The sequence below is a fragment of the Helianthus annuus genome, chromosome 13, assembly GCF_002127325.2.
Source record: "Helianthus annuus cultivar XRQ/B chromosome 13, HanXRQr2.0-SUNRISE, whole genome shotgun sequence".
Classification (NCBI taxonomy): domain Eukaryota; kingdom Viridiplantae; phylum Streptophyta; class Magnoliopsida; order Asterales; family Asteraceae; genus Helianthus; species Helianthus annuus.
The window spans coordinates 129,679,186-129,693,281 of NC_035445.2; the positions used below are offsets into that span (position 1 = coordinate 129,679,186).

General features: G+C 37.9%; 2 protein-coding genes across 2 annotated transcripts; both read right to left on the reverse strand.

Annotated features, from left to right (window-relative positions):
- Positions 1-4,867: 4,867 nt before the first annotated feature.
- Positions 4,868-9,282, reverse strand: LOC110899324. The gene is made up of 6 exons (XM_022146215.2): positions 9,140-9,282; positions 8,672-9,026; positions 5,908-6,096; positions 5,668-5,793; positions 5,456-5,559; positions 4,868-5,364 (listed from the first exon to the last, which is right to left on the reverse strand). The coding sequence occupies exons 1-6, from the start codon at positions 9,256-9,258 to the stop codon at positions 4,899-4,901; spliced, it is 1,359 nt and encodes a 452-aa protein (XP_022001907.2). The 5' UTR covers positions 9,259-9,282; the 3' UTR covers positions 4,868-4,898.
- A 140-nt stretch (positions 9,283-9,422) lies between these two features.
- Positions 9,423-13,513, reverse strand: LOC118485859. The gene is made up of 3 exons (XM_035982356.1): positions 12,584-13,513; positions 10,897-11,814; positions 9,423-10,511 (listed from the first exon to the last, which is right to left on the reverse strand). The coding sequence occupies exons 1-3, from the start codon at positions 13,511-13,513 to the stop codon at positions 9,423-9,425; spliced, it is 2,937 nt and encodes a 978-aa protein (XP_035838249.1).
- Between the last annotated feature and the right edge of the window lie 583 nt (positions 13,514-14,096).

Genomic DNA, 14,096 nt, shown 5'->3' on the forward strand with positions numbered 1-14,096 from the left:
CACTCTCTCTCTCTAAACACTGTTGCGGAGTTACCACTCCAACCACAACATCTCGATGTATAATTTTGTTATCTGTTGTTGTTCTGATGAAGTTCATGTTGTTTCCACCGAATCTTTTACCCTTTAAAGCTTTACTTATAGCAGAATTGTGCTTAGGTGTGTGCAATAACCGAACCGATCGACAAAACCGAACCGAAATTAACCGAAACCGAATTAACCGAAAGTTGGTTAATGGATATTTTTTACCATCGGTTAACCAAACCGAATCATTTATTTTTTTTATATATTTCTAGCTTTTATACCTCTATTTCATGTATTTCATGTTTTATACTTTCATTTCACGTAATAATACCTCTATTTCATTTATTTATGCCTTCGTTTTGTTTATACCTCCATTTTATGTATTTAAACATCTATTCATGCATTTATACCTCCATTTCATTTATTTATACATCCATCTCATGTACATATACATCTATTTCGTGTATTTATATCTCCATTACATGTATTTCAAAGCAAAAAAATAGGCCTTGTTTGAATTGGTTATTGACCGAAAATTAACCGAACCGAACCGAGAACCGAAAACCAACAAATTAACCGAATTAACGGAACCGATTAACCGATGACTTCAGTTATGGTTACGGATAATGCTAATAACCGAACAGAACCGTGTACACCCCTAACTATGCTCAAGCCTTATGATTGGAGATACATCAGAGGTAATCTTTTTATATTAATTGTTTGATCATTTCTGCAATTGATTAAGGTTTTATTTTTAATCTTGTTTTGTGGGACAGGTTAAATTTTTGGAATTTTTAGGTTAAATTTGTGTTATTTTGCAGTTGGGTTATCAGGTGACAACGAGATGTATAATTTTGATGTCAAATCTCGGAGATTGTGGCCGGATTGGTGGTCGGTGTGACGGTGACAAGCGGCGATGGTAGTCACAGGTGGTGGGGTTTCTTTGCTGGCCGGTGGGTTTTTTCGTTGGCCGGTGTTGACAGCCATAGATGATGGTGATGGTGTTTGGTTTAAATTAATGAGAGAGGGGGGTGAGTTGTGGATAAGGATTTTAATTTATGTTTTAGGGTAAATTACACTTTTGGTCCTTTATGTTTGTAGTGGGTTTCACTGGATGATCTTTAACTTTAATAATTACAGTCACAATCCTTTATTTGAAAAACTCATTACACACCCTACGTCCTTTGACTCTAACCTGGTTAAATATTTTGAGTTAAATGTCATGTGCCTTGCACATGAGGGTAGGTTAGTAATTTACTAATATATTTAAATTAAACAATAAACAAAACACAATATATAAACCTAAGGGGGAGCGGGGCACCCTCGGTGACCCCGTGCGGGGACCAATTTTGCCGAGTGGGGCGGTGCCGCCATCCAGGCGGTGAGCCAAATCGGGGAACAATTTCGGCAAGGAGGCACCGATGAAAGGAAGGAGAGAGGGAAATCGGGGACCAATGAAAGCTGTTCTTTTTTTTTTTAATAAAAAAACAATTCCTCTAAGAGGGGCGCACCCCGTACGTTTTTGGACAAGAGGGAAGTTATAGAGGAGAAATAACATGACAACGTATGATTGGGTTAAAAAAAGTTTCCCTCACCTAATTAGGGGGTGCCCTCTTCACCCTAATCTCTCTGTTTCAGATCTCTCTCTCCCCTCTCTACCTCTCTCCAACCAACCAACACCTACCCCTACCATCACCGTGAGAGCCACCACCACCACTGTTTTCTTGTAAGGTTCCTAGCAAAATCCTGAATCTGGAAAGGTCAGGGCAAGGATTTTGTTCCTAGCAAGGTCCTGGATCACAGATACTATATAACCATTAGATCTGCTTTTGTTTCACCGGAGTTTTGCCCAAAGATAGTAGTTGTCCCTGTTACTGCAAGAAACCTCATGAAATGGTGAAAGTAACTTTCAATGAAGAATGTGAGAAAGTTACAGTTTGACAAGCAACTTTTAATGGAGAATGTGAGAAAGTTAATTACCAAAGTTGATGGATATCAACCTCATTTAATAGTCCCTGAACAAGGCTATTGTCGTCATATCGAATCTACGTTGATTACCAACAAATCTCCTGCCGAAGCGGTTGTTGATGCGGTATGTTCGCAAATGTATATCGGAGTGAAACCCGATCACACTTGTTAACTAATTCCGATTCAGAAGATTCCGGTTTTGATACCGATTCCGGCAAAAGCCACAATAACCGGAGCACAAAAATAGCCCTAAAAGCCACCAAACCTCCGGATCTATCACCTCACGTTGGATCCCCAAATCTCAGAGTTTGAAGGAGAGGTTCTTCGCGAGGTTTGGGTGGGGTGTGATTATTTTTGCGGGTTGGTAGTGGTGTTGGTGGCATGGGTTAGTGTCGGTCGGTGGTGGTTTACAGGTGGGTTTCCGGAGATGTGGTGACGGTTGTTAATGGTGATGGGTGGTGGTCTTTGTGAGGAAGAGAGATGGATAGTGAGGCGTTTCAGTGGTTGCCAAAATGGTGGCAAGATAGTGGCTGGGGGTGGTGGTCAAATGGTGGCTGAGTGGAACTTCAGGTTACAAGGTTAAGAGAGAAAGAGAGAGTTGACTTGAGAGAGAATATTTTTCAGCATATAAATATGTTATACGGAGTAATTATATTTTTCTAAAACAATTTTTAGTTAAGTTGGTAAATGACTAAACCATCCTTAATTGATAAGCTCTAACTAAAAATTTTAATGAGGTTAGAGTCAAAGAACGAAAGGTGTAATGACTAATGAGTATTCCAAATAAACGATTGTGCCTCTAATTATTGAAGTTAAAAGGCTACAAACATAAAGGACAAAAATTGTAATTTACCCTAAGCTTTATTATAAATATATTTTAAATAAAGGGCGAAATGACTAACCTACCCTCGTGTGCAAGGCACATGTCATACTTAACTGAAAATTTTAACCTGGTTAGTGCTAAAGAACGAAAGGTGTAATGAGTTTTCCAAATAAAGGACTATGACTGTAATTATTGAAGTTAAAGGCTATCCATTGCAATTAGATACAAAAATAAAGGACGAAAAATGTAATTTACCCTAGAAAGAATTAGTGAGCTTAGACGTAGGACCATCAAGTCACTCACTCGATTTTATCTATTTTTTTTTATAAAATCTGTGGTTTTTTTAATGAAAAATATAAGTTTGAAAAAAGAAAAGAACATATATGCTAACGTGTATCCAAAAGGGGAAATGAATTATATCACCCTCAACTATGCAAAATTGGCCAATACTACGCTCAACTTTCAAGTTGGCTCCCACCACCCTCTACTCGACACTTTGGTGTACCTGTCACCCCGTCGTTAACTAGCTACTAACTTGGTTATCCTACATGGCTAATTTTTGATGATGTGTCTTGTTTTTGATGATGTGTCATGCTGAGGTGGCTAATTATTTTTAAAGAAATCTATATTTTAATTATAATTAATATATCTATATATAATATATAAAACAATATGTATACAAGCAGATGCAGATCTCTCTCTCTCTACCTCTCTCTGTCTAGATCTCCCTTTCCCTCCCTCCCTTAGACCCTCGATCCACCAACAATAACTACCACCGCCCCACCATCACCGCCCACCACCGCCCCACCTGCCACTATCCAGTCATCCACCACCACCATTACCACTTACACCAGCCGACACACCTCTGCAGCAAACCCATCAATCTAGGGTGTGGCCTCTGCCTGCGTTGATCTCCACCACCAGACTCAACTACCAGAAACCTCAACGGTACATACTCCGGGAGCCCAATAAGTTGAGACCCTTTGGGTATTTCTTTAGAAGCAACCAATCCAAGCCCATAGGGACCAGATTCAGCAATTCAGACAGATAGGTGTACGAACCCACCTTCTCTTCTCACCCATTTGATTAAATCCGGTGGGTTTGGAATCGACCACGGCGTTTCAGCGGCGGAGCAGGTTAACCGGCGGTGGAAAGTTAACATCTTGGTGGTGCTTAAGAGTGTCTTGGAGGTTGTAAAGTTCATCAAAGTCGACGGTTGGAAGACTCCCGGCGACGTCGATTGTGACCTCGCCGGTGGTGGAGGAGGTGGAGTCGTCGGAAACGGCGTCTTCGTCTTCTACGTCATCGTCGTCGATTGAAACGACGTCGTTTTCTTCGTCGATGTTCTGTTGTTGTCGTAGGCGGTGGTGGTGTGCTGTTCCTCGTCGGAAGCCATGGTGATCGGTTGGTTGTTAGCTAGGGTTTGGTGATGAACAGAGGGTGTATGGGTGTTGGTGTGGAGTGTGGAAATGCAACTGATTTAGGGTTTTTATCAAGTGTTGTAAGGGGTGAGTCCAGTAGGCACGCCAGGTCACAACTCATTTGCCACGTAGGATTAAAAACCTAACTGAGTTAGTGATTATTTAACGAAGGGGTGACAGTGCCACCTAAATGTCGAGTAGAGGGTGGTGGGAGCCAACTTGAAAGTTGAGCGTGGTATTGACCAATTTTGCATAGTTGAGGGTGATACAGTCCATTTCCCCTATTCAAAAAGTTATGGTAAAGTGAATGAATTTAGATAAAAAAAAAATCGTAATAGAACACTAAAAGAGCATTATATTGTTCTCCAAAAAGTTATGGTAAAGTGAATGAATTTAGTTAAAAGAAATCATAATAGAACACTAAAAGAGCATAATATTGTTGTAATTACAACCCTATTTGTTTTATTATTAAAACTGCATTACTGTAAGAATACTTTTATTTTTGAGTGATCATATTTACTTTTTTTTTTGTTCCGTAAGGTGTAACATTATTAAAGACTTATTTCAAGGAAATAGCAATCGAAATTTATTTCCACTCAAAAAGCAAAAAAGGAAACAAATTTTGTGTTTACAATTATTTTTGTCCATTATAAAAAAAGGAAAATCTATAAGGGTCTAAACTCAATGCCTTCAATAATAAGCCCACTAAACTTCTTTTGGTCACAAAGTGTTAACGTAAGTCTCACGTTGAATGTAGTAGGTACTTCCATCCATCCACCCTTGATTGTAGTAGTAGTTTCCAATTCCCATATTTGTACTTCCATCCATCCATCGTTCCTTTGTCGTGGAAGGCCTTTCAATTTTAGCCAATTGAGTGAGTTGTGGGTGTTTTGACCAGCCTTTGGTCTAAAAACAGGGGTTTGAGGACTAGTTAAATAGATATACCAATTTTTCTCTTCTGAATAGCATAGGGTATTTTCCACTAAGAAAGGAGCCACAATTCTAGATTGGTATTCTGGTAATTTGTAGACAAGATAACATGCGTATTTTGTTTGAGATGATACTAGTTGGGTCTGGACTTCAGTTTTAATAAGAATATAGTCAGAATCCAACAGAACGGCTTCTCCAAATCTGAGAAATGTTAGAAAATCATCTTACACATAAAAGATTTGCGAAAAATAATAATTTCTACAAGAAAAGTGAAGGGAAGATATAAAAGAACCTAGATTCAGGAAATGATTTTATGTCCTTGTGCGACCTCCATATGCCAGCCTTTCTTGATGATATCATATGACATTTCTTCCCATTTTTATCAAGAGAAAACCACTATCAAACAATAATATATGTTTAGCAATGAGTAATGTTTCCTTCTCTTGAAGCATGCTCTTAGAATCCACAACTACATTTGAGAAAAAAAGAAATAAACAGACTTACAATATCCCTCTTCTTGCTATCAATAATATGCTTATTCCTTTTCCATGGCAGCCTTATTTTTGACAATTTCTTTATGACTTTATAATCAGTTGCCAACTTATCTTCCAAATTTGCATCATGTTCCAGCTGTAGAATAACATAACTATATTAGCAACTAATTAATATATAATGCTCCCTGCTGTTGGAACCATGTTCATAGGCTCCAAAAAACTACATATGTCAAAAACCAAAGGGATTTACAATGCCTCCCTCTGTCTTCTCATCACTGATTAAGAAGCCTTTGCGAATAATTGTGTATGCTTCCTCCTTGGTTGTCCACCGCACACTATTATCTGACCTTTTCATTATGTCTTCAAAGTCCGTTGGCATTTTTTCTTCCCAGTTTGCATATAAATTTGATATAGGTTGCTTCTCATCTATATGTTCCACCTGTAGAACAGCATAACCATATTAGACTTTGAATTAGTCACTAATATAGGTTTTCGTACGATGAAAATAGCTATGTTATCGTGGCTGGACACTAAAAGAAAATTTAAAGATATTAATTAATTTAGGGTGTAGATATTTGCACACCAAAATGCTTATTTGCACACCAAACCCTAGCGTTATATATATACGCCGCGTATGGGATTATACACGGCGTATAGTTGCCTTTTTCAATTCTTAAGAGAATCTCTGAGTCTCATCATGTGGGAATTTGTCACTTTATATACGCCGCCTTCAGACCTGTACGACACATACATAAGGTTTATTTTATTTTATTTTTTACAAGCATTTTTATACAGTGTTTATGGTTTTAGCAAACTTTTATGATAAGTATTTAAAAAAAATAAATAAATAAAAAACATTGTTAAGTATTCTATCATATTTTATAATATAGGTCTCGTATAGACCTATGGTACCATATAATGTAATATAAGTCTCGTATAGGACTATACGTGTAGTATCATATTATATCTTATTGTATAGTGTAGTATAGGTCATGTGTAAACATATATGTGTAGTATCGTCTGATATAGGCCTATATGTGTAGTATCATATGATGTAGTATAAGTCTTGTATAGGTCCGATATAGGCTTATAGGTGTAGTTTAGGTCCCGCATAGGCCTATAGGCCTATATAAGACCTATAAGGGACCTATACGAGACTTATACCATACCATACCATACCATACCATACAACACCCGCATAACATTATAGGTGTAGCTTAGGTCCCATATAGGACTATTGGTGTAGTTTAGGTCCCGTACAGGCCTATACAAGATCTATAGGGGACCTATACGAGACTGATACCATACGATAGGATACTACAGGATACGTACGATAGAGCACCCGTATAACAATATTGGTGTAGTGTAGGTCACGTTATAGGCTTATAGGACTGTACAAGACCTATAGGAAACCAACACGAGACTTATATTGTAATATATTCCTCAAACCAGGGGTAATATGGTCTTTTTTTTCCTATACATCGCCTATAGGCCTGTACGAGGCGTATACCTGGGGCAAGTTTGGTAAACAAGATCATTTTACCCCTGGTGTAGGGACTATGCGCAGCCCAAATCAGGGGGTAAAATGGTATTTTTGCCCCTTTATATGCGCCGCGTATAGGCCTATACACGGCGTATATAAGGTGTGTTTTTAAGAATCATTTTATACATTAATTATCGTTTTAGCAAAGTTCTATAATAAGTACTTTAAAATAAATAAAATAAAAACATTGTTAAGTATGGTATCGTATAGTGTAAGTCTCGTATAAGTCTTGTATAGCCCTCGTATAGGCCAATGGATGCAGTACTGTATCATATAGTGTAGTATATAAGTCTCGTATAGGCCTATATATGTAGTATAGTATCATATCTTATCATATGTATAAGTCTTATATAGGTCCCCTCTAGGTCTTGTATAGTTGTATAGGCCTATATGGGACGTAAACTACACTTATAGTCCTATAAGTGACTTACACTACACCTATAGGCTTGTACGAGTGTTGTATGGTATCCTATAGTATCATATCGTATCGTATTGTATCCTATGGTATCGTATAGTGTAGTATAAGTCTCATATTGGTCCCTTATAGGTGTAGTATAGGTCTTGAATAGGCCTATACGGGACCTAAATTACACTTATAGGCCTATATACACCTATAGGCTTATACGAGTGTTGTAGGGTATTCTATAGTATCGTATTATATCCTATCGTGTATCGTATAATATAGTATAGTATAAGTCTGGAATAGGTCCCCTATAGGTCTTGTATAGGCCTATAGGAGACCTAAACCACACCTATAGTTCTATACGGGACCTATACTATACATATAGGCCTATATCGGTATTGTATCGTATCCTGTAGTATCATATCCTATAGTATCGTATCATATAGTATCGTATGGAGTAGTATATATAAGTCTCGTATAGGTCCCCTATAGGTCTTGTATATGCCTAGTATACTGTACTACACATATACGAGACTTAAGTAATACGCTATACAATACGATATACTACATGTATAGTTCTATACGAGATCTATATTATACGATACTACATATGAGGCCTATATGAGAGCTATACTACACTATACGATGCGATACCTTATCACACTTATAGGCTTATATGAGGTCAATACGAGACCTATACTACACCTATACCATACGATATTTGTAGTACATATAAAAATGATAATGTTGTATAAAATGTTTGGAAGAAATACTTATTTTTATATTTATTTAAAATAGAACACATTTTTTTATAAAACTTCGTTAAAATGATTAATATTTTATAAAACGTTTGTAAAAAAATCTTTATATACATTGCATATAGGCTCATACGCAGCGTATAAAAGCAGCCGGAACTGACACCAGTTGGACACTAATTTTTCTCAAAACTTTATACGCCGCATATAGACCTGGCGTATATAAACCCTAAAGTCTGCAAATAGGCATTTTGGTGTGTGAGCCTTAATTTACAATATACATGAACAATCAAACTTTCATCTATAATCTTACGTTCACCAAGGGCTTAAATTCGATGCCTTCTACTTGTATGCTATTAGAATGATTGAAGCCCTCAAACAAAATCGGAAGATGAACAATTCTCTGGTCACAAGTTAACTGATACAATTCACACATCCACCATCCATCGTCTCTATCACAAGCTAGGTGTGAAATTGAACTCTCTGTCTCCCCTTCCAATTTGTATTTAAGGTATATAGGTTCACATCTTGCCTTATCTTCTGTGTACGTAAACTTGAACACAAGGTTCACTGTGTAAGTGATTCCAGGTGACAAGAATTGAGTTCTTACATGTGTAATTTTGACATCCTTATCCGCATAAAAATATAGGTAGGTGCCCACAGCAAATCTGCATGATTAGTAGCAAATAATAATACATTGTATGTGATTCCAGGTGACATGAACTGAGTTTTGTTGAATACTTATCAAATACTCTCAAAAGCTAGAAACAGGAAAACTCACCTTGAATTATATTGAGATGAGAAATCATGTCTCTTGACATCTGAAACCAAACATTCTGCAATAGATATCATCTCACAGTGTTCTCCCTTCTTATTTAATGAGAATAACTGTACGCCCATTAAACAAGTTTAATTTAGTTCGTGAATGTTAAAATTATAATATCTTTTTTCAATCTTGGTTGATCAATTTACTAATTATTTGAACATATACAATTGGTTCAAGAACTCATGTGTATATAATTAACGATATCATGTGGTATATTAATATATTACAGACCTAGCAGCTAATTACGTACCGTTTTGCCTCCGTTAAAGAGGACCCCTTTGGACATAAGGATCATCAATTCATCTTCGGATTTGTAGTTCAGAGGAGGTTCTGCAGTCTTAATCATCTGTTGGTACTCATGAAGTTGTTCATTCCATTTACCTATAAACTCTTCATTTTGGAGTAATTCTAGAATATTGAGTGCTATTTCAAGCTCCGTCACAACGTAAGCCATCTCTGGCCGATCTTCACGAGATTGTATCAAACACTGATACGCAATCCCTGAAAATCTGTTTAAAACCCTCTGATGCATTGGTTTGTTGTTCGAATTTTTAAAAATTATATCATTTAACCTGTTTTCTTCATAGCTCTTAATCCACATAGGCACCAAGATCTCCTTAACATGACCCTCGCTGTCAAGGGTATAGCATAATCTCCCGCATAAAACTTCGAATAAGACAACGCCGAAAGAGAATACGTCCGACTCTTTTGTTAGGGTGTGTGTCACCGCATACTGCGGATCACAGTACCCAGGGGTACTTGCTGCGACTGTGGCAAAAACCGAGTTCTGCTCATTAGCGGGGCCAATTATTGATAATCCAACGTCCGAAACTTTACCATTCCATTGCTCATCAAGTAGGATGTTGGCGCTTTTAACATCACAGTGGATATGTGTTTGGTGTCTCTCCCTTGGATCATGAAGGTACCTTAACCCCTTTGCAACATCCAGGCATATCTGGAGACGTTGGGACCACGTGAGATGAGGGGTGTTTAAATGGCGGTCAAGGCTTCCACGAGACACATGCTCGTAAACAAGGATCATCTCATCCCCTTGATGACAAAATCCCAGAAGAGATATAAGATTTTTATGCGTGTAACGTGAAAGCATCGCGGTTTCTTTCAAGATCTCAGGTATTCTTTGGGAATGCTTCGGATCCAGGCGCTTAATAGCAGTCATGCTCCGGCCCTTAGAGTGAGACACTTCTCCTATATAAACCTTCCAAAAAGAACCACCTCCAATATAGTTCTTCTCAAGGTTGAAGTGGTTGGTAGCCAATGTTATCTCCTCCAGCGGGATTTTAAGATCTTGAAATTGCTGCCAGAATACCTACATATTTGTAGATCACATAGTAGTTATTAAATACAAACAAGGGTGGGCAAGCAATTGCAAGTGCACAGCTTGACAGGAGATGTTATCATCTACAAACATTTTCATTTCAATTTGTTGGTGTATTTAGATTATAGTTCACTCTGTAATCTTATTTCTTTGTTGTTTAGAGTGAATCAACTGAATTCTTTCTCGTCAACAATATTTAAACCAAAAAAAAAAAAAAAAAAAAAACTTGAAGGAGGAAAAATAACATTTTAGCTATGCCTTTTAAAGAAGCTCCACTTGTAAAAATATGTATCTTCATTTTATATAAATCTAGTGAAATTCCCACACAAGCTAACATCCTATAAATATAATTTAACATCCTACAAACAACACGTACCTTTTGATATCTAAGTGCAGTCTCAAGTTCTGTTACAACCCTAGCCATCCTTGGCCGATCTACACGAAATTCCTGTAAACATTGATACGCAATGTCTGAAAACGTTTCTAAAGCACTCTGATCCAGTGGTTCAACGGTCGGATTTTTAAAGATGATATCGTATAATTTCTTCTCTTTATATCTTTCAATCCACGTGGACAGAAAATTCTGCTGAACACGACCGTTGCTATACGTACAGCAAAGTGTCCCGCATAAAACTTCGAATAAGACCACACCAAAAGAGTATACATCTGACTCTTTCGTTAGGGTGTGTGTCATCGCATACTGGGGATCAATGTACCCATCAGTACCTGCTGCTGGAGTGACAATAACCGATTTATGCTCATTAGCTGAACCCATTATTGATAGCCCAAAATCAGAAACTTTAGCATTCCATTGCTCATCAAGAAGAATGTTGGCACTTTTAACATCACAATGGATATGTCTCTGATGTGTCTCCCTTGGATCATGCAGGTAGCTTAGCCCCTTCGCGGCATCGAGACATAACTTCAGACGTTGTGTCCACGTGAGAAGAGGGGAGTCCAAATAGCGGTCTAGGCTTCCACGAGATACATGCTCGTACACTAGGATCATCTCACTCCCTTCGCAACAAAATCCCAGAAGAGAGATAAGATTTTCATGCTTGTACTTGGAAAGTAACTTTACCTCTTTCAAGAAATTAGCGACTCCTTGCCCATGCTTCGGATCCAGACGCTTAATAGCAGTCATGCTTCGTCCCTTAGAGTGAGACACTTCTCCCCTATAAACCTTCCCAAAAGCATGATCTCCAATATAGTTCTTCTCAATGTTGAAGTAGTTAGTGGCTAATGTTATCTCTTCCAACGGGATTTTAAGATATTCAAATTGCAACAAGAATACCTACATATTTGTGGATCAGATGATATTTATTAAACACAAATCAAGAGTGGGCAAGCAGTGGCGAGTGCACAGCTTGACACGAACTATAAACATTTTCATTTCAATTTGTTGGAGTATTAACATTTTAATTCATTCTGTAATCTTATTTCTTTGGTGTTTAGTGTGAATCTAATGAATTCTTTCTCTTCCACATTAATGGAACAAAAAAATAAAAAAAATAAAAAATAAAACACTTGAAGGAGAAAAATAACATGTTTTGCTATGCCTTTTAAAGAAGCTCCACTTATATATAATAGAGTTAAATGCCATTTTGGTCCCTGTGGTTTGGGCTATTTTGCCAGTTTAGTCCAAAGGTTTCATTTTTACCTGTGGGTCCAAAAAGGTTTCACAGTTGCCATTTTAGTCTACTAGGTTAATTTCATCCATTTTTTCTATTAACGAGAAGGCCAATTCGGTCATTTTATTTGGCTGAATTGCCCTTTTAGTTAACAGAATTACATACAAAATGACCAAATTGGCCTTCTCGTTAACAGAAAAAATGGATGAAGTTAACCCCGTGGACTAAAATGGCAACTGTGAAACCTTTTTGGACCCACAGTTTAAAAATGAAACCTTTGGACTAAACTGGCAAAATGGACAAAACCACAGGGACTAAAATGGCATTTAACTCTATAATAATATGCATCTTCATTTTATATAACTGTAGTGAAATTCCCACCTAAGCTAACATCCTATAATTATAATTTAACATACCACAAACACAACGTACCTTCTGATATCTAAGTGCAGTCTCAAGTTCTGTCACAACCCTAGCCATCGTTGGCCGATCTTCACGTGATTCCTTTAAACATCGATACGCAATGCCTGAAAATGTTTCTAAAGCACTCTGATCCAGTGGTTCAATGGTCTGACTTTTAAAGATGATATCATTTAGTTTATTCTCTTTATAGCTTTTAATCCACATGGACAGAAAATCTTGTTGAAACCGACCATTGCTATATGTACAGCAAATTGTCCCACATAAAACTTCGAATAAGACCACACCGAAAGAGTACACGTCTGACTCTTTCGTTAGGGTGTGTGTCATCCGATACTGGGGATCAATGTACCCAAGGGTACCCGCTGCAACGGTGACAATAACCGATTGCTGCTCATTAGCTGAGCCCATTATTGATAATCCAAAGTCAGAAACTTTACCATTCCATTGATCATCGAGTAGGATGTTGGCGCTTTTTACATCACAATGGATAAGTCTTTGGTGTGTCTCCCTTGGATCATGAAGGTACCTTAGTCCCTTCGCGGCATCAAGGCATATCTTGATACGTTCTGACCATGTGAGAAGAGGGGAATTTAAATAGCGGTCAAGGCTTCCACGAGATGCATGCTCGTACACTAGGATCATTTCACCCCCTTCGCAACAAAATCCCAGAAGAGATATAAGATTTTCATGCTTGTACCGGGTAAGCGTCATGATCTCTTTCAAGAACTCAGGTGTTCCTTGTAGATTCCTAGAATCCAGATTTAGACGCTTAATGGCGACCATGCTTCGCCCCATATAGTGAGACAATTCTCCTTTATAAACATTCCCAAAACCACCACGTCCAATACGGTTCTTTTTATCGTTGAAGTCGTTGGTGGCTTCTTTTATATCTTCCAGTTGGATTTTAAGATGTTGAAACTTCTGCAAGACTGCATCCATAGTTACGGACCAAATAATAAGGATAGAATTTAAAGTGCACAAAATGTGTATGTAATTAAAACAGGTAGTATAGGGATTGTTAAGAATGAAGGAGACACAAGATTAATTTGATGTGATAAGTTGAATGAAAAGCAATCTCTATATATAGAATTGGATAGGTGAGAAATCAGGAATGTAATTTAGGGGTGGCCAATGATGACTACATCAAGTGGTGGAGGGTTTGTATTTTTTTTAGAGATGCAGGTTCAACTCCTACTTAGTGCAGAGTGAGGCATTGGTGGGCAATGATAGGAGACCCAGGGAAACCTGTGTTGGATCCTTGAGCCAAACGGGTTTTACCGGTAATTTCACCGTCGTGCCTACGGACGGGTGGGTTACCGGGTTTTCCCCGGAATTGGTGGTGGACTCGGGTTACTCTCGGAGTACTCCGTTTGTCCAGTGGGTACCCCGAGAGTGCTCGGGATTGAGTTTGTTGGCCGTTCAAAAAAAATTTAGGGGTGTTTAAAAGCTCCACTAATTACACATTAGACCATCCGTAATTGTTAACACCCTTTAAAGGGCATTATTCGCCATATCAGGATCA

Bases quoted from the DNA above. Each gene is read 5' to 3' on its own strand.
- LOC118485859 (XM_035982356.1), bottom strand. From the start codon at position 13,513: ATGGATGCAGTCTTGCAGAAGTTTCAACATCTTAAAATCCAACTGGAA. The intron at 11,815-12,583 runs GTACGTTGTGTT...ACAAATATGTAG, and splicing joins CTGCACTTAGATATCAGAAG to GTATTCTTGTTGCAATTTGA. The intron at 10,512-10,896 runs GTACGTGTTGTT...ACAAATATGTAG, and splicing joins CTGCACTTAGATATCAAAAG to GTATTCTGGCAGCAATTTCA.
- LOC110899324 (XM_022146215.2), bottom strand. From the start codon at position 9,258: ATGGGCGTACAGTTATTCTCATTAAATAAGAAGGGAGAACACTGTGAG. The intron at 9,027-9,139 runs GTGAGTTTTCCT...CTAATCATGCAG, and splicing joins TCATCTCAATATAATTCAAG to ATTTGCTGTGGGCACCTACC. The intron at 6,097-8,671 runs GTAAGATTATAG...GCTGTTCTACAG, and splicing joins AATTTAAGCCCTTGGTGAAC to GTGGAACATATAGATGAGAA.